Source organism: Mobula birostris, chromosome 5 (genome assembly GCF_030028105.1).
Source record: "Mobula birostris isolate sMobBir1 chromosome 5, sMobBir1.hap1, whole genome shotgun sequence".
NCBI lineage: Eukaryota > Metazoa > Chordata > Chondrichthyes > Myliobatiformes > Myliobatidae > Mobula > Mobula birostris.
Genome location: NC_092374.1, coordinates 76,496,122 through 76,522,856, shown reverse-complemented (window position 1 = coordinate 76,522,856; position 26,735 = coordinate 76,496,122). Strand labels below are relative to the sequence as shown.

At 41.3% G+C, this 26,735-nt stretch overlaps 1 protein-coding gene across 2 annotated transcripts in view; it reads left to right on the top strand.

Annotated features, from left to right (window-relative positions):
* Positions 1-26,735, top strand: part of cntln (centlein, centrosomal protein) — a 529,511-nt gene that overhangs the window by 257,706 nt on the left and 245,070 nt on the right. For both annotated transcript variants that reach the window (XM_072258219.1, XM_072258220.1), the window contains 2 exons: positions 8,886-9,427; positions 10,145-10,232. In XM_072258219.1, coding sequence (XP_072114320.1) covers positions 8,886-9,427; positions 10,145-10,232 — 630 coding nt within the window. The remainder of the gene's footprint in view (positions 1-8,885; positions 9,428-10,144; positions 10,233-26,735) is intronic.

Here is a 26,735-nt window from a genome sequence, read left to right as displayed (position 1 = left end):
TTTCTTTGCTATCTAAAAGTGTGTCCATTTAACAAATCAGTTTCTCGCTTAGACAACAGGGTGTTCCTGTCTTGGTTAACATCCCTGCATAAAGTATGATTAGATATAATTTCTGCAGATGATCCCAAAATCACTATAAAATAGACAATTAGTACTCAAAGGGTAATCTTAAATTTACTGTTAAATTTATTGATTCAAGTCACTCCTGTTTTGCTTTGAAGTAGTGTTCTCGTTCTGTGTATTTGAAACTGGCTTTGTCTTCTTTTCAGATTAGAGTCCTTTTTTTTCTTGCTCATTATTTTTATACTTGGATATTTTTTCACTCTGCTCTGCACTTTATAGTAGATTACCCTTTGAGGCACGTTGCATGGAATTTCAGGAACTCCCAAGTAGAGCTGAGCCTTTCTGCTAAAAGAAGGTAGTTCACCAATCTCTGAAGAATTTTATTTTTAACTTTTGTCATTCCTGGCAAGTCTAGCAGTGAACTGCTTCCTTGAGCAGCTCTAAATTCTTTTTGTCAAGGTGCTCTTAAAGTGCTGATGGGGAGAAAATTCCAGGATTTAGATCCAGCAGTTCTGAAGAATCAGTAAGATATTTCCAAGTCAGAATAGTGAGCAGCTTGGAGGGCAATTTGTGGGTAATGGTATTCCCATTATCTCTTGGGGGTAGAGAATGTAACTTTGTAAAGTAGCATCAGAGAGGTCAAAACAAGGAACTGTAATCTTTTTGGTAACTTGCACATATCGTAGCCATGGGTTCCCAAAGATGAAGGCAAGTACTGTCTAAGTTAGGGAGTTTACTTTTCAGATGCTGCTTGTTGGATTTGAAGATTAATATGGTTTTAATTCTGAAACCAGTTTTCTCTGTAATCTTTCAGAACTATTTTCTTACAGCATTTCAACTTTGAAGCCAAATCTTGGTTTGCTGAATCAATTTCTGTCACTCACTTAGTTTTTCAAAACCTATCATTGGTTTCAGAATTAGATTTAATTTTCAATGTGTGTTCATGGTTTTCTTGTAAATGAAAAGCAAAAAGCAGCAGATGCTTAAATCTGAAATGAAAGCAGATGTTCTAGAAGCAATTGGTAAGTAAGATAAAAAGATTGTGGAGTAAGAAACAGATAACAGGCTCATAACAGAGTACATTAACATTGTTTCTGTCTTCACAGTTGCTGCCTGATGTACTGAGTATTTCCATTACTTTCTGTTCTTATTTTAGTTTTTTTTCATTTCTTTTTAGGATTCAGTTAGAGGTCCAAATTGAATTTTTAAAAAAAATTTATTCATTTACGGGATGTTGGCATTGCCAGCTAAGCCAGCGTTTATTGCCCATCCCTAGTTGCCCTTGAGAAGGTGGTGATGAGCTGCCTTCTTGAACTGCTGCAGTCCCTGAGGTATAGGTACACCCACAGTGTTGTTAGGGAGGGAGTTCCATGATTTTGACCCAGCGAGAATGAAGGAATGATATGTTTCCAGGTCAGGATGGTGAGTGACTTGGAGGGGGGATTTCCAAGTGGTGGTGTTTCCAAGTATCTGCTGTTCTCGTCCTTCTAGGTGGTAGTGTTTGTAGGTCTAGAAGGTGCTGACTTAGGAACTTTGGCGTATTGTTGCAGTGCATCTTGTAGATAGTACACACTACTGCAACTGTTCGTCGATGATGGAGAGATTGGATGCTTGTGGAAGGGGTACCAATTAAGTGGGCTGCCATGTACTGGATGGTGTCAAGCTTTTTGAGTGTTGATGGAGCTGCACTCATCCAGGCAAGTGGCGAATATTCCATTACACTCCTGATCTGAGCCTTGTAGATGGTGGACAGATTTTGTGGAATTGGGAGTTGAGTTACATGCCGCAGGATTCTGAGCCTTGACTTGCTCTGGTAGCCACAGTGTTTATCTGGCTAGACCATTTCAGTTTCCTGTCAATAGTAATGCCTAAGATGTTGATAATAGGGGATTCAGTGATGGTGATGCTACTGAATGTCAAACGATGATGGTTAGAGCCTCTCTTGTTTGAGATGGTCATTACCTGGCACTTGTGTACCTCAAATGTTACTTGCCGCTTGTCAGCGCAAGCCTGTAGATTGTCCAGGGTCTGCTGCGTTTGGGTATGAACTGCTTCACTATCTTGAGGAGTCATGAATGGTGCAGAACATTGTGCAGTAGTCTGCGAAAATCCCCACTTTTGACCTTATGATGGAAGGAAGGTCATTGTTGAAGTAGATCAAGATGGTTGGTCCTAGGACACTGCAGGAACTCCTGCAGTGATATCCTGAGGATGAGATGATTGACCTCCAACCACCACAACCATCTTCCTTTGTGTCAGGTATGATTCTAACCAGTGGAGGGTTTCCTCCCTAATTCCCATTGACTCCATTTTAGCTAGGTCACCTTGATGCCAAACTGGGTCAAATGCTGTCTTGATGTCAAGGTCTATCGCTCTCATCTCATCTCTTGTACTTAGCTCTTTGGTCCATGTTTGGACCAAGGAGGTGATAAGGTCAGGAGCTGAGTGGCCTTGACGGGACCCAAACTGGGCATCTGTAAGCAGGTTATTGCGGAGTAGGTGCTGCATTATAGCACTTTTGATAACCCCTTCCATTGCTTTGCTGATGATTGAGAGTCGGCTGATAGGGCAATACTTAGCTGGGTTGGACTTGTCCTGTTTGTTCCACATCGCCGGGTAGATGCCAGTTTTGTAGCTGTACTGGAACAGCTTGGCTCATGGTGTGGCAAATTCTGGAGCACAAGTCTTCAGGACTATTGCCAAGATTTTGCCTGGGGCCATACCCTTCACAGTATCCAGTACTTTCAGCCGTTTCTTGATATCATTTAGAGTGAATCGGATTGGCTGCATACTGCCATCTGGGATGCTGGGGATTTTTGGAGGAGACTGAGCTGGATCACCTACTAGGCACTTCTGGCTGAAGATCGCTGCCTTATCTATTGCACAGGTGTGCTGGGTTCCTCTATCATTCAGGATGGGGATATTTGTGGAGCCGCCTCCGCCAGTGAGTTGTTTAATTGTCCACCACCATTCATGACTGGATGTGAATTAGACTCAGTAGCCACTTTATGAGGTGCACGTGTACACCTGCTTATTGATTATGATGCAGATATCTGATTAGTCAGTCATGTGTTAGCAACTCAATGTACAAAATGGTCAAAAGGTTCAGTTGTTGCTCAGACCAAACATCAGAATGGGTAGAAATGTGATCTAAGTGACTTTGACTGTGGAATGACTGTTGGTGCCAGGCGAGGTGGTTTGAGTATCTCAGAAGCTGCTGATTGTCATGGTGTGTGGTGGCAATATCTGAACCCAGGTGTGGAGGAATAGCAGACTCCTATGTAGAGAAGGAAACGAGAGATTATACATCGGAATACCAACAGAGTATAGGTAGCACAACCAAGCAACACCCTGAGACAATTCATTCTCAACAGAAGGATTCCAACACTCAATGAGAATCTGCTCTAATAATTATAGAATGCCGAAAACCTGTCCCAATCGCAATTAACTTGACAATATTAGACAAAGCACAAGGGCTTAATGACTTTTTGTTAAGATAACAGCTAGTAAATACAGGTGCTCAAGAAACCTAGAAGCCCAATGCTCTATAGCAAACCTTAAAGGCTCACAGGGCTCAATGTTACTGATCTCCTGGGATTTTCAAGCAAAGCAGTCTTTAGAATTTACAGAGAATAGTGCAATAAACCAAAAGCATCTCATGAGTGACAGTTTTGTGGGTGAAACCGCCCTGTTAATGAGAGGTCAGAGGAGAATAGGTTGACTGATTTAAGCTGACAGGGAGGTAACAGTAGCCCAAATAACCATGCGTTGCATCAGTGGTGTGCAGAAAAGAATCTCTGAGTGCACAACACGTCAAACCTTGAAGTGGATGGACTACGGCAGCAGAAGGCCAGAAACATATCCTTATTGGCCACTTTCTTGGTTACAGGAGGTACCTAATTAAGTGGCCACTGAGTGTACTAGAAACACAGAAGGATAGATTTCATAGATTGGGGTTACCATCCCCTTTAGAGATTGGAGTCTTGAATATTTGATTTATGAATGCCAATGTACATTATCGTTTTCCATAGCAGAATCCTGGTGGGGATATTGCCAGCCATGTGCCTCATGCACCAATCATGCAAGTTAATTTTGAACAAAATCCCTCTGTTGCCCCAGTGTTAGTGTGTAGGTAGAAATTATAGAGCAAACAAAATAAATTTAGATCAATTTATAATTACAAAATGCATTTCTATTACCAATCTAAGTATCCCAAAACTTTAAAGAAATTTTACCAAATGGTGATTGACACTGAAGCACACAATAAGATACTGGGGCAGCTGTGTAAAAACTTGGCGAGAGTGTTGGTGTTTAAGAATGTTTTAAAGAAAGAGCGTAATAGAGAGTTAATGCCATACTTCACAATCTAAGTAGAGTTAATGCCATACTTCACAATCTAAGTAGCTGGAAGCATAGCTTCTGGTGATAGTGGCTGATATTTGGAAGTGACAAGAAGTCAGAATCAGAGGAGCACAGAGATCCTGGAGTTTGTTGGGCTGGAAGAGAATATGGAGATAGGAGTGAGCTCGTGGGAAAAAAATTGAAAAGGATACAAGCTTTAATTCAGGATGCTGTTACACTGGAAACCAGCACAAGTTTAAAGAGAATTAATTTTAGAATATAAAGAGCATAATTTTTTAGCTGAGTGTATAGGAGCTGAAGCAGTTTATTGAGGATTGGCCATTTATACTAGGAACTATGAGGCAAAGCAATTCAAAACCAATTGAAACATAGCCACAGGCGAGGTCCTGGAGGACTGGCATTGAATTATTTAAGAAAGAAGTTAGCGAGGCTATTGGGGGTGGGTGGGATTCATAGGTATAGGGATTTTGAACATTTGGGAAAAAAATGGCCACTTTCAGGACAGCATGACTTGTGCAGGCATGGTTGTGTCTTACTAATTTGATCGAGTTTTTTAAGAAGGTGAACAATGATAGAGTAGTAGATACGGATTTAAAAAGAAGCATTCAACAAAGTCCCTCATGGTAGGCTTATCTAGAAGACTAAAGTGCATGGGATGTACAGTGAATTGGCTGTTTGGATTCAGAATTGGCTTGCCATTGAAAGCAGAGCATAGTAGCATAGAGGTTGATGGGTTTTTATTCTGGTTGGAGGTCCATGATTCAGTGGATTGGTCACTTTGCAGATAAGCAAGGATTGGTGGTGTGGCAATAGTAAGGAAGATTGCCAAAGGATATATCAGAATATAGATCCACTGCGGATATATGTGGAGAAATGACAAATAGAATTTATTCTGGGTAAATGTGAGACGTTGCTGTTTGGAAGATCAAATGTAAAGGGAAGGGACAATGCTCTGAACAACTTTTATTCACAGTTCAAGGCAAACAACACAACACTAGCCAGAAAAGCTACCTTATTCCAGGTGAGCAGACATTTTGTAACAGCCGAAGACATGAGAACGACTCTGCAGAGAATCCAGCTTGCTGTTCCCACATGCTTCAAATCTATCAATTGAACGGCTGGAAATGACACATCAGAGACTCCATTCCTGCCCTCTCCACCATTGAGCATATCTGTACAGAGAGTTGTCACAGGAAAGTAGCATCCATCCTCGGGGATCCCCACCACCTCTCTTCTTGCTGCTGCCATCAGGAACAAGGTACAAGGATCTCAGGACTCGCACCACCAGGTTCAGGAGCAGATATTACCCTCGAACCATCAGGTTCTTGAACTAGTGGGAATAATGTCACTCGTTCCATCACTGAATTGTTCTCGCAATTTATGGACTCACTTTCAAGGACTCTTCATCTCATGTTCCTGAGTTTATTGCTTATTTATTTATCATTATTATTATCAATTTTCTTTCTTTTCCCTCCTCTTTGTGTATTTGCACAGTTTGTTGTTTTTGTTTTGCACATTGGTTGTCCTCTGTCCTGTTGGTTGCAGCCTTTCATTGATTCTATTGCGCTCCTTATAATTGCCTTCAAGAAATAAATCTCAGGATTGTATATGGTGACATATATATACACTTTAATAACTACTTTGAACTTTTCATTATACTACTACTTAGACTGAAGGGAATAGAGCTTAGTTTCAGAAAGACTATCGGGAGTAGATGGAAAAAGCTAGGGATTTTCTTTGCAATCAAAGGTGGTATTGGACTAGTGAGGAATTTGTGCACACTAAATATTGAGTCACAAATGTGGCCACCTGTCTTATTTGTTACCTGTGTTCCATGTGTTGCAGGCTTCCACTTTTAATCTGTCACTCAACTCCATCCATGTCAATTTAGCTGTTACCAAGTTACTTATCCGTGCCTTTGTTACCTTAAGGCAGTTGTTTCATCACATCGTTTGCGAATTCTCTTGTTTTTCCTTCATAAGCTTGGGAACGTCCAAAACTCTTCTGCTTTTGTCCTAACATTACACTAGGTCAAGTTCATTTTTCTTTCCTATACTCATTCACTGGCAATGACTTACAGTTAAGCAGTGCTTCAGTTTTAAAATACTCATCCTTATTTTCAAATATGATAACAGGCCTTGCATTTGTGAATGTCATAACCTCCAGAGTACAGACTACTGAGATTTGTCTCTTCCATTTCAGCCCTTGAGCTTCCTTGAATTTAATGGCTGTGCCTTTAGCTACCTGGTGCCTTAAGCTCTGCAAAACACTTACTTAACACTGGCTCTCTACCTCATATTCCTCCTTAAAGATACTCCTTAAATGGTACATCTTTGACCCAACTTCCTCCAGTAATATCTCCTTTGTGGCCTATGTCTCACTCTGTTCAGTTTTTGGGACCATTTTACTTTGTTAAAGATGCTTTTAATGCATCTTATCTAATGAGCATTGGATCAAAGGGAATGAAAACAGGCTACTTCTAGAACTGGGTAACTGATAGTGTTTATAAGATTTGCACTCAGGAAGAGTCTGTAGTATACTCTATGTTAACATAGTTATTATTTTAAAACTGTTTTGGGCCTTACGTAATCCTGACACCATACATTTGTGATAATATCTTTCATTCTGTATCAACTTCTATGTTGCAAGCTTCTTGACATTTCCCTTTTGATAACAATGATGATATATGTCTTGAAGTATACAAGCAAAATCCAATTATAAATTATATATTTTAATCTGCAAACTATTTAATTTTAAAACTGTGGCTTTCTGCCACTGTGACAAAGTAGTTATAAAATTCCTCATGACAAGCTTCATGAGTGCTAAGGGTAATCCAAAGATCTTTTGTTTGCAGAAAATACATTTGATTTTGCACACTTCTTCCAGCATTTATTATGAATTCCAAATGTATCCTAAAGGTACCAGTGATATCTGTAAAGGGAAGCTGAGGGCTGTTGTTGTTGGTTTGTAAATTGTGTATTAACTTGTAGGGAATAATTTAGAGGAGATGATGCTGTTGTGTGTTGTAACAAGTGCCATATGGTCAGGTAATGAAAGCTGTCATCGCATTATTACAGAATGACAAACATCAAGTTAAATATAATAATGTACAGCACAGGAAATGCTCAGATTCATTTGACTTCAACAGAAACAAGTAATTGAAATAATTTGTGTACTATAGTCCAGGGATGTCAGAGGAATTATTTCATTTCATCATCTCCAGTGTGAGAAAATAACTGTAATTTTCAGAAGGGTTGCATGTTTTGCTTTCAGGAGGCAGGTTAAACTGAAAAAGACAAGGACAATTGCCTCGGGTAAGAACCCTGTAGGCATTTTTAATGTATTTTTAACTTGTCTTAAAAAGAGACAATAATATGATAAAATGTATAGTTGTCCAAATCTGACAGCACTGAATTGTGCGTCCAGATATTAATATTGGATGCATTATAGTGCTGAGGTTTTGTGTGGCATAAAAATGTCTAATAGACTTGGGCTTGAAATGTATGAGCACCTTTTCCTTTGTATTCTTTAGTGTAATAGGCTGTTAAAAGTTGACAGCAGCTGTGAGTAGTATTACAGGCTATAGCCCTTTTTGTACAAGTCATTTAAGATGAGGGATCAGTCAGAATATATTCTTCATCTTTAAAGTGCGTATATTTAATTCTATATGGACCTTGTAGAAAAAAGTGAACACATATGCCTGCAAAATGTTACTGAATTGTCCTTTAAAACACTCTTTGAAAATGAGATTACTACAGATTAACTGTTAAAAACATTATAGGATCCATATTTTAAAATATTATTTTCTTTCAAGAATAGTAAAAGCTCAAATTTGTTTAACATCAAACTGTTCCAATCTATCTTATGTTGTTTATTGAATGGATAAACTCTGAATTTTTATTTTTTTGACTTTCATCACAGATAAAAAATCTATTTATATTAATTATGTAGTCAATAAACTTCCACAAAACCAGATTGTCTGGCTGATGATTAATTGAAGATGTTGTTCTTATAACAGTGTGTTTTTTGCACCACAGCTTTGACTCTTGCCCCATCGTGCTATTTGCTGTTTGCAGGGCAACAATGGAATGGGATTAGTCGTTTACTGCAGTGTTACTGCAGCGTTGATGCAGTGCTGCTTCCTCAAATCCTTTCTTAAATGTGTTCTTCCCTTTTGGTGTTAACTATTTTCCACTACTATGGAGCAAATGTCGGACACTTATGAGAGGGAGGAGTTAAAATTGCATCGCTGCATATAACACCACTGTTCTAAGTTTTATTTAGCCTCAGGCTGTACCTAAATTGCCACAGGTGTTATCTCCCAATCTGCTCTGCCCATGTGGATTAGGTAGTTGTTATAACCTGAACCAATCAGGACTAAATCAATGGACACTACATTTCTGGTCAATGTTGGGCATCCTCTCAAAGCAAATCTTAAAGTAATTGATTTCCCATTTCAGATTAGCCATTTGGAAAGGAAACTTAAAAGTATTCAGAAAGAAGCCAAAGATTTGAGAGAAACAAATCAGGAGTTGATACAGGCCAAAGCTTCTTTGAAAACTGCCTACAACAAGCTTCAAAGTGAATCAGACAATCAAGCTATTGAAATAGGAGAACTAATGAAGGGAAATCAACAAATTAAGGAAGAAAAAAATGAACTTGATGCAATGATGGATGAATTTAAAACAGAAGTTTCCTACTTAAAAAGGCAAATTGCAGAAACGGTACTTTTGAGGAAAGAGAATGAGTTGTTGCTGCAGAAAATACAGGAGATGCAGGATGCTTTTGCATCTAAGTCTGCCACCATGAATACTGGATCAAGAGAGGGAGACACCACTGGAAGTTGTGCATGTAAAACAGTAACCTACAATCCAAGAGCAAAAAAAAAGAAAAATTATTCCATGAAACGGTACCAGAGACTTCTCAACCGATCCATCAAGAAAATGAGCAATGTCTTCGAGCACTTCAGTAAAGATGGGTGGGAGGATGCATCTGGAACCAGGTACTGTTCTCATTAACTTGGCCCTGCAGATGGGTCAGTGTAGATATGCAAACTGTAAGCAAATGGAGATTGGATTTCATATACAGTCAATTTCATATTTAGGGGTGAAAAAAATCCTGTCAGATTTTTGAATAGTCATGGGATGTCTTGCTTCAAGCTCATTGACTGAAATTTGCATGTGAAATTAGCTCCAACTGCATGAATTTTTGAATTAATGCCAGGAAATCCAGACTAAGGCAATGCATGATTTCTTTCCATGATGCCATTTTCATGCAGTCATGAGACTTGAAATTGACAGTTTGGCAGGTTGATTTAATTTGCTGGCCCTTTGCATATTCACCATTGACAGCTAAGGATTCCCAGGCAACCCTGTTAAGTCAGTTTAGTATCTTGTGACATGTCGATCCAGGAGGAGAAACCAATTTTTTTCCTCTTAATTTAGATAGATAAATTTTGAATGACCTACTTTAGCTTGCTACCAGATGCTTACAAGCTGTTTAACATCCTTTAAATTAAGAACTATCCACACTAATTATTTCATGTATGTTTTATACACCGTCATTGAACTAATGTTAATTGAATGATGGTTGAAAATGAGGTGTTCTGTTATTAATTTTCATTCAGGGGGTATTTACAGTTGAATTTTTCTGCAATAAGATTGAAACTCCTAACTGTTGTACAATAAAAATATATTTTCCTACTATATTTATTTGCTAGTGACTCTGAAGAGACTGCTGCTGAGAGTTTGGGAGAAATGATAGTGAAGACTGCTCAGCAAGTGACTCCAACACCAACACAAAATATGGTAAGGGAGAAATCTTGCAGTGAAAACTAAGAGCTGACTTCACAGTGATTTTCAAAATTTAACACAAGCCCCGAAGGGTCATACTCTTAAACTAGTATAGATTTACTGAGTAGAATTAGTAATGTAATAAGAACGGAAAATATTGGAAGAACTCAAGAAGTCAGATTGTATCTGTGGAAAGAGAAACAGAGTTAATTTTTCAGATCAAGGACCTTTTATCAGAACTGGAGAGTAAAGAAAAATAAGTCATAAGTTTTGAAGAGGGTAGGGTGGATAAAGATGGAATGGACAATAGGAACATCTGTGACAGGGTGAGGCTAGGGTCACTGTGGGGATATTTTGTAGAAGCACTTCAGTCAATAGGTTAATATAGGGAGAATTCGAGTAAGATAATACAGTATAAAAGCACAGGAAAATGTGAAGTGTAGGGCTGTGGGATGTGGCCAGAATGCAAGGCTGGGCTGATGGAGAAAGAAAAAGTGCTGTCTGTCATGCTAACTATTTCCAGAGTTTTCTGTTTACATTTCAGATTTCTACCATCTGCAATTGTATTGACTTTAAAAATAAGTCAAGATTGGTTTTGTAACGGACCATTCCAAGTGAAGATAAAAAAATTTTGCTTTTCCTTTGCATATATTTGTCTAAAATGATTAAGCAGTATGGAAGATTAACATGTTTTATGTAGGCATATTTTCAAGCCAGAATACAAGTCAGATTTATGTACCTTGCAGGTTCAACAAAGGCTATAGTAGGTATTAAACATTCTAAATCTTACCATTAAATATTATTTGCTGCTTTCAAAATTCTTACATTCCTGTAACTTGGAGTATGTAACCTTTATCAAAATATTTGTTTTTATATGTACTGTATACATCGGTTGAAAAATGGGAGATCGGTCTCCATATCTTTCACTTGATTAGGTAACTATTCTTTTTATATTTTTTAATTGATGGTACTGTTTTGGAATTTGGATCCCAAATATTTTGTTTCCTAATGTATTAATCGAGTAATAGGTATATTCAGACACCTTAGTAAGACAAACAAATATCTTTGAACAATATTAATAGAAATAATAAGGAATTCTTAAATCACAAACAACAAAAGAATGATATAGTGATGACCACTGAGAGACCTATATATAAAAAAACATGACAAAGGAAAAAGTATTTCAATTATTATTTTGCTTTGAGGAGAAGAATGTCTGGTGGGTGCGATGTTAGTTTGAGAAAACAAAAAGATGTAAAGGCATTTCAGATGGAAAAGAAGGAGGTCATTGAAAAATTAATCAAACCTATAGAGGGTAAGAAGTGTGGTCAACATGGATTACAGTGATACATATTTTAAAATAAATGCGAGAGATAGTGGAGGCTATGAAACGGACACATTAATATTCATTAATGTTAATGAAAAAGCTAAAGGACCACTGGACGGTAAATGATTTTTACTACGTTGGGAAGGGCAAAAGAATAGTTCCAGTTAATTGAGGGCAATCGGCTTAATGACGTCGATAGGAAAGAGAAAGGAATCTTTACTTAAGTATACTGTCTAACATAAAAAAAATGTAAAAATGCACTTAATGAGGAACACTTACCACGTGTCACAGGAGAGGATCATATCTGAACAACTGAAAATTTCTGTCACTACGTAACAGAGGTATATGTAACAGAGGTAACAGAGTATATGTAACATATTTGGATCTCTGATGGCCTTTGGTAAGGTACTAAATATTGGAACTGTATGTTGGACATGATTAGAGTATAGGGGTCAGGAGGGAATGAACAGAATGGAAAACAACGTTGCTACAATTTTGAAAGCAGTAGGGATGGGGACAGTTAATTCAGATTGGCAAAAGACAGGTGTTGATCTGTGGTAAGTCCGTCATTATTTACTATCTACCTTAACAGTATGGATGGAAGATCAGAGCACTTTCCAAAAGTGTAGATGTAATTAAATTGAAAATTAGTTACTACAGAAGAAGATTATAACTGAACAGTGGAAAACATGTATAAAAGTGTCTAATGGGTGTGAAATTTATAAAATAACTTCTCTAACATTACTTGAAAAGTTTCCATCTTTATCTTTGGCTTCTAACATTGGTGTAGTGAAACCAGTACAGACACGAAAACCAGCAAATCATCATCAATCTAGACATACTTCAGGATTCAATGTTTCTTTCAGGACTGGTCAGTTTTGGAGTAAGTACTTGGGAAGTTTGGTGCGGGGTTGCAATTTTCTCTCTTCACAAATACTGCCTGGTCAATTAACTGTTTTCAACATTTTCTGTTCTTGTTTCAGATTTACAGTATCTATAGGTGTTCTTTTCACTTCGTTATTTCTTGCCAATGCTGATGCACAGTATATTTTTTTCCCTTTACACAGATGTTGCTAACCTGCAGCTTTGTCCAGCATTCTCCTTAGTTTCAGATTTTCGGTATATATTGGTGTTCCATATATCATGGTTGTTTATGGTTGTTTCTTGGTCTTGCTCTCTTCCTATGTTTACAACTCTTCAAGACAGATTAACTGTCACCTATCATTTATCTCAGTTAACACCAATCCATGCAATCCATACTTTCTTAATCTTTATCCTATCACAGGCACTGCCTTTGTTCTCCCAATCCTCACCCTTATCTGAATATAGAACAGAGAACAGTACAGCAAAATACAAGCTCTTTAGCCCATGATGGTGTACCAGCCCTTTAAGCTACTCCAAGATCAATCTAATCTTTTCCTCCCATGTAGCCCTCCATTTTTCTTTCATCCATATGTCATTCTAGTTTTTTTTAAATATCACCGATGTATCTGCCTATACCACTGTGTCCTCTTTAAAGCTTCTATATCCTTCCTATAATAAGGTGACCAGAACTGAACTGGACATGAGCCCCAAGGGAGCTTTGTTCCTCAGCACTGTTAAAAATCTTGCCATTAGCCCTGTATTCTGTCTTAAACTTCGACCTGCCAAAGTGAATCACTTCACACTTTTCCAGATTCAACTCCATTTGCAATATCTCTGCTTCTCTCTCCATCATATCCACTATAACTTATGGCAGTCTTCTATACTATTCACAATTCCACAAACGTGTCATCTGCAAACTTACTAACCCAAACTCCAACTTTCTCTTCCAAGTCATTTATAAATATTGCAAAGAGTCCCAGAGATCCAGAATCCCAGAGCAGATCTCTGTTGAACACCACTGGTCATAAACCTTCAGGCAAAATATGTTCCATGTACAGTCTCCCTCTTATTTTTTTGGACAAACCAATTCTGAATTCTGAATTCATACAGCCAAATTTTTGCTGGATTTAATGCCATCTGTCTACCTTGGAGAACTTTGTCAAGTGCCTTGCTAAAATCCATGTGCGTCACATCCACTGCTCTGTCTTCATCAACTTGTTTTGTCACTTCCTCAAAGAAACCAGACTGGCTCATGAGGCATAACCTACTCTTCACAAAGCCCTGTTGATAACTCCTAATCACACCATGCTTCCCCAAATAATCGTAGATCCTATCTCTAAGAATCCTCCCCAGTAGTTTATCCACCACTGATGTAAAACTCACTGGTCTATGATTCTCAGGGTTATCCCTATTACCTTTCCTGAATAAAGGAGAAATATTTGCTATTGTCCAATGTTGTAGCGTGGATGAAATTACCGGAGAGACAGAGTCACTAGTAGATACAAAGCAGCTTCTTTATTCGACACAACAAGGTACAGCAGGCATCTTAACGGACGGAGACGCTTTCCGCAGAAAAGACCATTAGCTCAATGTGGGCTGGATATTTATATGCTAAACACAAAGGCAATCGCTACTTAAAAGTTATAGACAATGCTTCCTATTGAAGCTACATACAAAATCTCACACCATCCTTTCCTCCCGAAGCCAACATGTCTGGGTTGGTATCCACAGTCTTTAGGAATGTAAGTTAAGTCTACGATACATTTATTTGGCATTTCCCATGCTAACATAGAAGAGAATTAATATTTATAATGTATAGGTGATACTGCCTTCGAAACTACAGCATCAGGTCAAACTACCAGAAGTATCTGGTATTCACACCTTTTAGGAAGCCCATTGTGGTGGACTCAATCCACAGTCCTTTGTCAAACAGTTAAAATAGAAATCTGGTGGCCAAAGTCATTTAAGTGTAAACAAATCATCTACCCAAAGAAATCCACTCTAACAGTCCCTCCTCTTGGCCCTCCTGGACAAATTAGATTTGTATCAGGAAAGGCCAGCCTAGGAGGACCTACATAGAACATAGAATAGTACAGCACAGTACAGACCCTTCGGCCCACAATGTTGTGCGGACCCTCAAACCCTGCCTCCCATTATAAGCCCCCACCTTAAATTCCTCCATATACCTGTCTAGTAGTCTCTTAAACTTCACTAGTGTATCTGCCTCCACCACTGACTCAGGCAGTGCATTCCACGCCCCAAACACTCTCTGAGTAAAAACCTTCCTCTAATATCCCCCTTGAACTTCCCACCCCTTACCTTAAAGCCATATCCTCTTGTATTGAGCAGTGGTACCCTGGGGAAGAGGCGCTGGCTATCCACTCTATCTATTCCTCTTATTATCTTGTACACCTCTATCATGTCTCCTCTCATCCTACTTCTCTCCAACGAGTAAAGCCCTAGCTCTGTTAATCTCTGAGCATAATGCATACTTTCTAAACTAGGCATCATCCTGGTAAATGTACTCTGTACCCTTTCCAATGCTTCCACATTCTTCCTATAGTGAGGTGACCAGAACTGGACACAGTACTCCAATAGGGCAGCAAAAATGCCCTGTCTTGAAGTTCCCCCCCCCCCAATTTTATGTACCTCAATATCTATCCTAGCATTACCTACCAAATGTTAAGCAGAGAGGCTGTTCCAAGTCTTTAGGAATGCAGCTCCTTTCGTGTGCCTGCAGGCTGACTGCATCTTAATCACATTCCTTTGTCTTCAGCCCTCTATCCTCTGGTCGCTGAAACTCTCCTTCCAGGAGCACCCACAGCTCTCTCATCGATGTACAGGAAGGGGTTGGGGTGCCCTCTACGTAAACATCTGCAAGGACCTCTCCCCGGTGGCACCCCCTTCCGAACTGTTCTGTTGATCACTGGCTCAACTGCTGAAAAGGGCCCAGCTCCTCAGACTCGGGGTGACTGTTTTCAGATGCCGTGTGCAGTCTGAAATGCCATCGAAGTGGTGGAACTTGCCATCTCTGCTTTAACTCAAAAATCCCTCCCCATCTATTTCCCAAATATTTTCCCATACTATGCTATAAAATTAATTATCTCCCTTCAGCAACCAGCTTTCTTTACAGAGTACCATCATCATCACACTTTAGCAGGCTAGTCATGGTTTTCCAACACGTTCTCAGTGTCTTCTGCCACGCTCTCAGCGTTTTCTGCATTTGCGTTTTCTCTGGGTATGTTTTCATCAGCTGTGATCAGGTCTGCCATGGCTGGCTGGTGTTTCTCTCTTAGGTTCTCTGTAATTACATGGTTACTGGGTACACTTGGTTCCCCACTCCCGTCTGTGGGAGCAACGAGAGGGTGAGTTGTATGCTTTAACCTGAGTCCAGTGTTTCCACTGGCTGCCGCACCGAGTCTGTACACAGACACACGTATCATTCGTTAAGAGTACCGTCTGTGGTCCTATCCACCTGGGGGCAAAGCCTGGCCTTTCTGGCAGCACCCTCAGCATAACTTGGTCGCCAGGCTGTGGAAGAACTATCCCCTTTCCCTCTGGCTCTTTCTGATCAGCGATTCGCTGCTGTTGTTTTGCTTGATCCTTTAATACCTTAAGTTGGTTACCAAGGCCTTTCACATATTGGGTCATTTGATCCCTGTAAGCCCCAGGCTCCCCACAACCCGTAATTACCCCATAAGGCAGTCGCATTGCTCGCTCCATCAATAATTCGTAGGGGCTGAGACCCAAAGTGTGGTTCGGGGTTGCGCGCAATCTCATCAAAATTCCTGGTAATACATCCACCCATGTCTTTCCTGTCTCAGCTATAGCTCTGGCTAACGCATTCTTGATTGTTTGGTTCATCCTTTCTACCATCCCTGAACTCTGGGGGTGGTAGGGTACGTACAAAGCAGCTTCTTTATTTGACACAACAAGGTACAGCAGGTATCTACGTACCGAGACGCTTTCCGCAGGAAGGTCTGTTAGCTGAATGTGGGCTCGATATTTATATGCTAAACACAAAGGCAATTGCTACTTAAAAGTTATAGACAATGCTTCCTATTGAAGCTACATACAAAATCTCGCACCATCCTTTCCTTCCGACGCCAACATGTCTGGGTTGGTATCCACAGTCTTTAGGAATGTAAGTTAAGTCTATGATAGATTTATTTGGCATTTCCAGTGCTAACATAGAAGAGAATTAATATTTATAATGTATAGGTGATACTGCCTTCGAAACTACAGCATCAGGTCAAGCTACCAGAAGTATCTGGTATTCACACCTTTTAGGAAGCGCATTGTGGTGGACTCAATCCACAGTCCTTTGTCAAACAGTTAAAATAGAAGTCTGGTGGCCAAAGTCACTTAAAGTGTAAACAAGTCATCTACCCAAAAGAAATCCGCTGTAGCATCCAATCCTCTAGCACTACTCCTATGGCCAGTGAGGATGCCAAAGACACAAATATCTTCCCTGGCTTCCTGTAGTAACCCAGCTATATCTTGTTTGGCCCCGACGTCTTTTCCATTCTTATGTTTTTCAGAAGTTCCAGCACGTCCTGCTTAACGTCAACATTTTCCAGCATATCAGCCTGTTCTATGCTGACTTCACCTTTGTTAAGATCTCTCTCCCCTAAGAATGAAGTGGATCTGACCTGAAACATTCCTGACCCTGACACCTGGGAGGCAACTTACCATCTGGGAGTTTCTGTCACATCCACACAATCTTCTGTTCCCCCACTACTGAATCACCTCACACTAATACTCTACTGTTCTCCATCCCACCCCCCCCCCCCCGCTTCCCTTTTGAGCTACAGAGAAATGGTCTGTGTCAGAGGCCTGGCTGCTGTGGCTTTCCTCTAACTTAGCTTAGTTATCCCCTTACCCGCTCATGATGGTCACCCGTTTATCTTTGTTCTGCACCTTAGGTGTATCTACTTCCTGGATTTCATGTCCATCAACCTCTCAGCCTCCTGAATGATCCAGAGTTCATCGAGCTCCAGTTCTCTAATGAAGTCGCTTAAAACCTGCAGTTGAATGCACTTCTTATGGATGTAGTCATTATGGACACTGGAGAGCTCCCTGTATTCCCTCATTCTGCAAGAGGAACATTCCACTGACCTGACTGGCACTTCCACTGCTCTAACTGAAGAAGAAAAGGAAGAAATTTACTGGAAATTTACCTTAACCTCTGTCTCTTCCTGCTGAGGCCTCTTGAGCCAAAGCCTCAAGCTCCCAACTCTAATCCTGTACACTCCAACAATGGCTGCTCCTCCTAAGACTGACTTTTTTTAATTAGACCTTATCAAGTGCCTAACTGCCTGATGATCTCAAGCCATCTGAAAAGTCCCAACAGGCCCCGTTCGATTTTCAAATTTCTTGGTCATTCATCACAAATAACACTTTGTGCAATCTTGAGCCTGTTGCAAATTAAATTAAGCCTATTTTTTCAGGTCATCAAGCTGAAAAATTATCTCCCATTTTTCTCCTCACTGATAGAATTTGTGCAGCATTTCTGGAAATCAACAGATTGTATGTAAGGTGATGCAACAGTTTTTTTGGTGGGATCCCATAGAGTTGTACAGCATGGAAATAGCTCGTCAGCCCCACTGGTCTATGCCGACTAAAATGCCCCAACTTATTTAGTCCCGTTTGTCGGTGTTTTGGCCTATAACCTTACAAAATATTCCAACCCATACACCTGTCCAACTGCCTTTTAAAAGAGTGTATCTGCCTCAGCTGTTTCCTCTGTCAGCTGATTCCACATCAATATCACCCTTTATGTTAAAAAAAAAATGCTCCTTAAATTCCCTTCTCACTTTAAACCTATGTCCTCTGGTTCTTGATTTCCCAAACTTGGAGAATTTATGTCCCTCGTGATTTTATACAACACTCACAAAGCGCTGGAGGAACTCAGCAGGTCAGGCAGCATCTGTGGAAACGATCAGTCAACGTTTCGGGCCGGAACCCTTTGTCAGGACTGTAGAGGGAAGGGGCAGGGGCCCTATAAAGAAGGTGGGGGGAGGGTGGGAAAGAGAAGGCTGGTAGGTTCCAGGTGAAAAACCAGTAAGGGGAAAGATAAAGGGGTGAGGGAGGGGAAGCAGGGAGGTGATAGGCAGGAAAGGTGAAGAAGGGATAGGGGAAAACACAATGGGTAGTAGAAGGAGGCGGAACCATGAGGGAGGTGATAGGCAGCTGGGGGAGGGGGCAGAGTGACATAGGGATAGAGGAAGGGAGGGGGAGGGAATTACCAGAAGTTGGAGGATTCTATGTTCATACCCAGGGGCTGGAGACTACCTAGACGGTATATGAGGTGTTGCTCCTCCAACCTGAGTTTAGCCTCATCATGGCAGTAGAGGAGGCCATGTATGGACATATCTGAATGGGAATGGGAAGCAAAGTTGAAGTGGGTGGCTACTGGGAGATCCTGTCTGTTGTGGCGGATGGAGCGGAGGTGCTGGACGAAGCGGTCTCCCAATCTGCGTCGGGTTTCACCGATGTAGAGGAGGCCGCACCGGGAGCACTGGATGCAATGGATGACCCCAACAGACTCACAAGTGAAGTGTTGCCTCACTTGGAAGGACTGTTTGTGGCCCTGAATGGTGGCAAGAGAGGAGGTGTAGGGACAGGTGTAGCACTTGCGCTTACAGGGATAAGTGCCAGGTGGGAGATCCGTGGGGAGGGACGTGTGGATAAGGGAGTCGCGGAGGGACCGATCCCTGCGGAAAGCGGAGAGGGGTGGAGAGGGAAAGATGTGCTTAGTGGTGGGGTCCTGTTGAAGGTGGCGGAAGGTGATTTTATGCACCTGTGTAAAATCACCTCTCAATCTCCTACGCTCCAAGGTATAAAGTCTTAACCTGTCCAACTTTTCCCTCAAATTCTGGCAGCATCCTTGTAATTCTTTTCCCTAGTCTTGCCAGTTTAATAACATCCTTCCTAAGGCAGGATGACCAAGACTGAACATAATACTCCCAAGTGCAGCCTCACCAGCATCCTGTACAACCACCCCATGACTCCCAACTTTCATAATCAATGCTTTGTCTTGAGATGACCAAAAGCCTTTGTCATCATTTCGTTTACCTTTGACTCCACTTTCAGTGAGTCCTGTACTTGTACTCCAAGAGTCCTCAGTTCTACAACACTCTTCAGTTTCCTACCCTTCACTGTGAAAGTCCTACCTTGAGTAGACTTTTGAAAATACAATGCCTTGCACTTAACCGAATTAAACTCTATTTGTCATTCTTCATCCCACTTACTCAAGCTGATCAAAATGCCACTGTAATTTTTGAAGACCTTCTTTATTGTCTACCACTTATTTTATCATCTGCAAACTTACTAACCATATCTTCTGCATTCTTATCTAAATTGTTGATGGAGATGACAAATGACAATGGGCCTAGCACTAATCATGGGCCAGGCTGAGAAGCAATCTATCATTACCTTTTCTGTTCTACCATCAAACCATTTGTGTTTCTAATTAGCCATCTCTCTCTGGATTCTGTGCAATCTAACCTGCCAGAGTAGTCTACCATGTGGAGCCTTATCAAATGCCTTACACAGACCACTTTTACCATCCTGCTCTCATAATTTTTGGTCACGTGATTAAAAGCTCAATCAAGTTCATAAAACATAATCTCCCATGCACAAAACAATGCTGACTACCCCTAATCAAGTCTTGTCTTTTTCAGATATACATACACTCTGGCCACTGAGTGTATCTTTGTAGTCTTCTGCTGCTATAGTCCATCCACATCAAGGTTCAATGTGCCGTGTGTTCAGAGATGCTCTTCTGTACACCACTGTTGTTTGAGTTATTTCAGTTACTGTCACCTCTCTGGCAGCGTGAACCAGTCAGGCCATTCTTTTCTGACCTCTCATTAACAAGGTGCTTTCACCCACAGAACTGCCATTCACTGTATGCTTTGTTGTTTTTCGCACCATTCTCTTTAAGCTCATGAGATGTTTTGCGTGAAAATCCTAGGAGATCAGCAGTTTGAGGTACTCAAACTACTTCGTATGGTAGCAATAATCATTCCACGGTCAGTCACTCAGATCACATTTCTTCCCCATTCTGATGTTTGGTTTGAACAACGAGTGAACCTCTTGACAATGTTTGTATGCCTTTATGCATTTATTTGTTGCTATATGACTGACTGTTTAGATATTTGCATTAAGGAGCAGGTGTACTTCAAAGTTTCATTTATTATCAAAGTTTACAACTCTGAAATTCTTCTTCTTCTGTTGGCCATGTCCACCAAGAAAGAAAAGAAAGGCAGCACAATCGTCAACCCCCAAATCCTTTCCCCACGGAAAAAAACAAATGAAAACAGAACAGGAACATTAATCCCCAATCCCCTTCCCCCTTACACAAAAAAACGAGGAAGATCAGGTGAAAAGCACAGAGTAAAAAAAAAGAGTATCTAAGAGTCTACAATCCAAGTCCACATCCAAAGCGCAGAAAACCTGAGCAACATTCTCCCTGTCTGTAGCAGAGTGATCTCACCAGCGATTTAAGGCAGTCTCCCCCCTCCATAGTGGAGCAGTGTCACCAGTGATAAAAAGGCAGTCTCCCCCACTCTGGCAGAGAGTGATTTCCCCGCAGCGATTTTAAAAAAAAGGTTTGGAGGAAAAAAAGCAGCCTCTTGAAATCCCCTCAGAGACTGCAGACACTGAAACACCCAAATGATGTCCAAACTGCAAATCAAAGGCTCCAACAGTTCCAGAATCACTTTCAAGATTGAAAACAAACATAAAAGACATCAAAAGTGAAATAAATGGTTTCATGATCTATCCAGATGTTGACTGAAGGAGTTATATGCAGGTGCCATCTTGACTGGAAGTTTTGTTTTTGCACTATTCTCTGTAAACTCTACTGTTTTGCATGAAAATTCTAGGAGATCAACGGTTTCTGAGATACTTAAACCACCCCATATGGCACCAACAGTCATTGCTCAATTATTGCTTAATAAAGTCGCCACTGAATGTATATCTTACTCCTCTGAATCCTCCAGTAACTTGCCTTCCATAGATGTTAGACTTTTAGTCTATAACTCCCAGGTTTTTCTTTGTCACACATCTTAAATAAAGATACAATCTTTGCTGCCTTCTGGTCAACTGACATCTCACTCATGGCTTACGATGAGGCAAGTCATTCAGCTGGGACTCCCACAATTTATTTTCTAGCCTCCCATAGTGTTTGTGGATATGCTTGGTCAGGCCCTGGATATTAATCTATCTTCATATCTTAAAGACATCCAGCCCTCCTTTACTGTAATTTGAACAGTCCACAATACCTCTCTTTTCTTGGTTCCAAAGTTATCATGTCTTTCTCCACGGCAAAAGCAGAGGAGGAATAATCCATTAAGGAACATGTAGACCCTGAGCTCTCACTATCTCATGTTTAAAAGCCCTCCAAATGCCTGCCCAAGCTCCTGTCTAATAACAGCAAAGTTCACTTTGCCCTAATTTAGAACTTGAACTTATGAACCAGTTCTCTCCCTTTTTATGACTATCTTATAACTTATAGAACTCTGGCCACCAGTCTCTAGGTGCTCCTCCACCGTAACCTCAGTCATTTGCTGCACCCTGTTCCTCAAGGTTGAGTGTTGCCCTTTCCCTATAGTCCAAGGAAAATTTTCCTGAATGCACTTAATAAATTCCACCCCGACTAAGCCGTTAACAGAATAGCAATCCCAGTCTTTGTTAGGAGAGTTAAAATCCTCCTACCATGAGAACTCTTTTATTCTTACAACTTTGCACAATATACTGATGTTTTTGTTTCCCTGTATATTTGTTCTTCTAATTCCCATTGACTATTTAGGGGCCTAAAACAATGTAATCATCCTCTTCTTATTTCTCAGCTTCACCTATAATTTTGACATTGAAGTTCTTGTGGCAGTGTTTCCGTCAACGCTCATATTTTGGGTCAAGTTGATGGAGAGTAATAGAGGCAATTAGTCAATGTTCGTAGCGCTGTCTATAACTATGCAGATCATGTAGGTAACTATGTGGTCTGTCACTCTGACAGTTGCCAGTGCATGGACTGGGTGTGTTGCCATGTACTTTGTTTGCTCCCCTATAACTACTGATGAGACCCGAAGCCAGCAGCTAGGACAACACTGTGACTCAAAATACTCCTTTATTTAATAAAACCATGCAACTACAAAATCTCAAAATTCAAAACCCCAACTATACATCCCAAAGCACATCTATTTAAATGGCTTACTCAAGAACATTCAAGACGTTCATAGGAACAATAATCAATTAGTGAAAATCAGCCTGGGATTGGGTGTCAGCTGACCAAGAGATGGTTGTTTTTGCTCGCCGTAACACCTCCTTCTTGAAGATGATTACTTGTAGGATTTGAATTGAAGGTTGATTTGGATTGGAGCAAGCAGCTTATACTGTCAATCAGCCCTTCATAGTGGTTGCAGGTTGTCACTTGTTGTGATGCTGCTTGTGGTTGTGCTGGCTCTAGTAGTTGGTTTGTTTGGAGAAAATTGAACCCTTCTAGGAGGAGATAGAAGTCCAGCTCTGTGACTCATGACCTATCTAATGAACTTAGTGCCTTTAAGATCACGTGGTTGTAACTAGTTAATGTGGCAAAGCCGGCAATGTCCAGGAAATTTTTAAAAAAGTATGGGTTCAATGTCCATGTTGAAATCAGATGGCAAAAGGGAAGAAGTTGTTTCTGAATTGCTGAGTGTGTTCCTTCGTGCTTCTGTTCCTCCTTTCTGATTTTAACAAAGAGAAGTGGGCATCAAAAGTTCCAGCACACCCTCTTTGTTATCGTCAACATTTTCCAGCATATTAGCCTGCTCCACACTGACCTCACATCATCAAGGTCCCTCTCACTGGTGAATACTGATACAAAGTATTCATTAAAGACCTCCCCTACCTCTTTGATCTCCAGGTATGTTTCCTCTTTTATCCCTGATCAGCCCTACACTCATATTATTCATTCTTCTGTTCATCACGTGTGTGTAGAATGCCTTGGGATTTTACTTCCTTCTTCTCACTAAGGCCTTCTCGTATCTGCTTCTAACTCCCCTAAGTCTATTCTTCTGCCCCTTCCTGGCAACCCTATAACTCTTAAGAACCCTTTCTGATCTTGTTTCTGTAACCCTCAGGTTCGTCTGGCGGCATTAGTCTAGGAGAAAACGGTCTCCGGCTCTACCAAACTTGTGAAATCTCATTTGTGTGGATGCTGTGTGATGTTTTCCCATAACAAATCAGTACCATAAAATAACGAACAGTCGTCGTCGTCGTGGCTATCCCTCGAGGTCGTTGATGATGGTCTTTGTTCTGTTGATCTACTTATGGGCTCGCAAGTGGCTTATGAGTCCAACCTTGGCTTTGAAGGTTCTTCTGCATTCAGAACAGGTATATCCAGATGGCAGATCGGGCTTTGGTTGTTGCTGCCTCTCTTTCCATTTTCTTCTCTTTTCTTCTAACTATGCACTTCTGTTGGCTTCGAAAGTTGCTGTTCCTTCTCGGATGATGGCTTGCCAGAGTTTCCTGTCCTTGGCATTGGTTTCCCAATTGTTGATGTCGTTGTTACATTTCTTCATGTTGGCTTTTAAGATGTCTTTGAATCCCTTCTGTTGTCCACCTCTTTTACGTTTGCCTTCTTTATGCTGGGAGTTGAAGATTTGTTGCCTTTGCCATCTGATTTCGACATGGACATTGAACCCACGAACACGACCTCAGTACTATTTTTTCAATTTCCTGGACATTGCTGGCTTTGCCACATTAACTAGTTGCAACCACGTGCCCTTAAAGACACAAGTTTATCAGTCTTTCATGATTGTGACATCCGAACAGACACCAAAATGTTAGTGTACAAAGCAGTGGTAATCCCAACGCTACTGTATGCATCAGAAACCTGGACAACATACCGACGACATCTGAAGGCACTTGAAAAGTTCCATCAACGCTGTCTTCGAAACATCTTAAATATCAGCTGGGAAGATAGAAGAACCAATGTCAGTGTGCTAAATGAAGCAAAAACAACAAGCATTGAAGCCTACGTCATCAAGAACTAACTAAGATGAAGTGGTCATGTTGTTTGGATGAAAGACGAACGTCTGCCGAAACGAACAGTACACCATATGCAATTAAATGATTTAGCTTTATAATTCTTAATTTGACTAGAGGGTTAGTAAAGAAAACCAAAAGAAAAGGGCCCATTTTAATGAAACAGAGTAATGGGAACGTTGAAACTCACAGTTTTCCTGTCTGCTAGTTCTCCATCAATTTCCTCTGGGTGTCGTTGACTCCCCGCCCCATTCCATGTCCACTCCGTCCTGCAGTCTACAACCTCTCCGTTCCGGCATCTTCTTTCTCCATCTTCCGTCAAACAAAAAGACTGCGAATCCCTCACTCTTGGGCACACAAGAAAGAAAACATTCCCCTCATTGGTGGAAGGCAGCTTCCCACAGTGGTAGGGGCCACATTCTGTTCCCCCGGTGCTACATAGGCCAGCCTATCCAGTGGTCTCCTAATTCCCTGAGACCTCTATTCCCCCTCATCTACCTTTTCATGTTCGGACTCTACCCGGGATACTTCTGGTCTATCTGGCGAGGCCTCCCCCCGCTTGTGCCCACCTGCAACTCAGACCCCTCTGTCCCTTAGCTAAGCCCATCTTCATCCCTTGCAGGGTTCTGCTGCATCCCAGGCTGTCTACAGATAGCCCCCCTGATTTCACCTGACTCAACATGAGAAGGGTTGGGAGACTTTTCCTCAAGCAGTGGGGAGCTAGCAAAAGGCAGCATATACCTCACCCCCATGTCCTCATCCTCCAAATCAGTATCCCACTCAGGGGCTGGGGCAGGCCTAATCTCTCCTGCTGTTGGTCCTGCAGTCGTGCCGCGTTGCTGCAGGGTCCTGTTAGTCGATATAGGTTCCAGATTAGGCTCTTGTTCCAGAGGCAGAAAGTAGTTCCGATAGAGAATCTTGACAGACCCATTCGCATCCTCTGGTTTCACCTGGAAAAATGGTAGGTTTGGCATCTGACTCTCCACCACATAGGGCGTAGCTGCTCAGTTGTCGGCCAACTTATGCTTCCCAGGTAGCCCCAGATTTCTTATGGGGACTCGGTCTCCTGGCTTGAGTTGGGAGAACCTAACCTTTTGATCATACCTCCTATTTCCCTTGATTCTGCTTGGCAACTGTGACCCCAGCTAATTCATAAGCCTTTTTCAGTTCCCTTTTCATATCAGACACATATTTCAGATATGTTTTTGGTGGTCGGTCACCCTTTTCAGTCCTAAAACAAAGGTCAATGGGCAACTTTACCTCACACCCAAACATCCGATAATATGGCGAGTACCTGTTAGCTTCATTTCGGGTACAGTTTTAACAGTGGACCAGATGTCCAATATGTTGACTCCACCTGCTCTTCTTGCAAATCTGCAAGGTCCCGAGCATGTCTAGCAAGGTCTGATTAAACCTCTTGGACTGGGGATCACCCTGCGGATGAAAGGGAGTAGTCCTCGACTTCTCGACTCCAGGCATGCTCATTAACTCATGAATGAGTCTGCTCTTGAAATCCCGTCCCTGATCACTATGTATGCACCTGGCAAGGCCATAATAAATGAAATACTTTGGCCACTGTGGACGCCCTCTGGTCCTTGGTAGGGAAAGCCCGCGCATATCTGGTGTAGTGATCCATGATGACTAAGACATTTGCCATGTTGCTGGCTCTGTTGACAGGAAATCCAACACACCAGGTCTAGGTGTTCCCGCACTCTGCCGGTAGGAAAAGGGAGCTGCCCACGTAGGCAGTGTCTTCCTTTGTATGCATCAAATGCACGACTTGCAGTATTCTTCGACCTCCAACTTCATTCAGTACCCGTAGAACTGGTCTCTGAGCAATCCAAAGGTCTTTTCAACCCCCAAATGTCCAGAATCATCATGAAATGACTTTAACACCGTCCTCGGATACTTCTCAGGCAGAACCAAATGGGAACACCGAGGTCGGTCCAGAGGTGATGTGACCCGGTATAGGATCTGGTTCCTCACCTCCAACCTGGGCCATTCTCTCAGTAATAGAGGCACTGCACTGTGTTTCATCTTTTCCGTCTGAGCCATATTTCCCTTTTCGACTGCTGACCAAACGGTACCGATGCCTGGGTCATCTTGCTGAGCAGCTGTCACTTCCCCAGAACCTCAATTCCAGTAACTGGTTTGTCTTCAGAGCTGTCAGATTACAGTAAACATGTGGAATGGTATCATCAGAAGCTCCCAATTGATCAACAGCTCGAACCTGCCCTTGCTTTCTGTCCGCCTGCACCATGATGGCAAACTGACACATGGCTTTCACCCCTGGG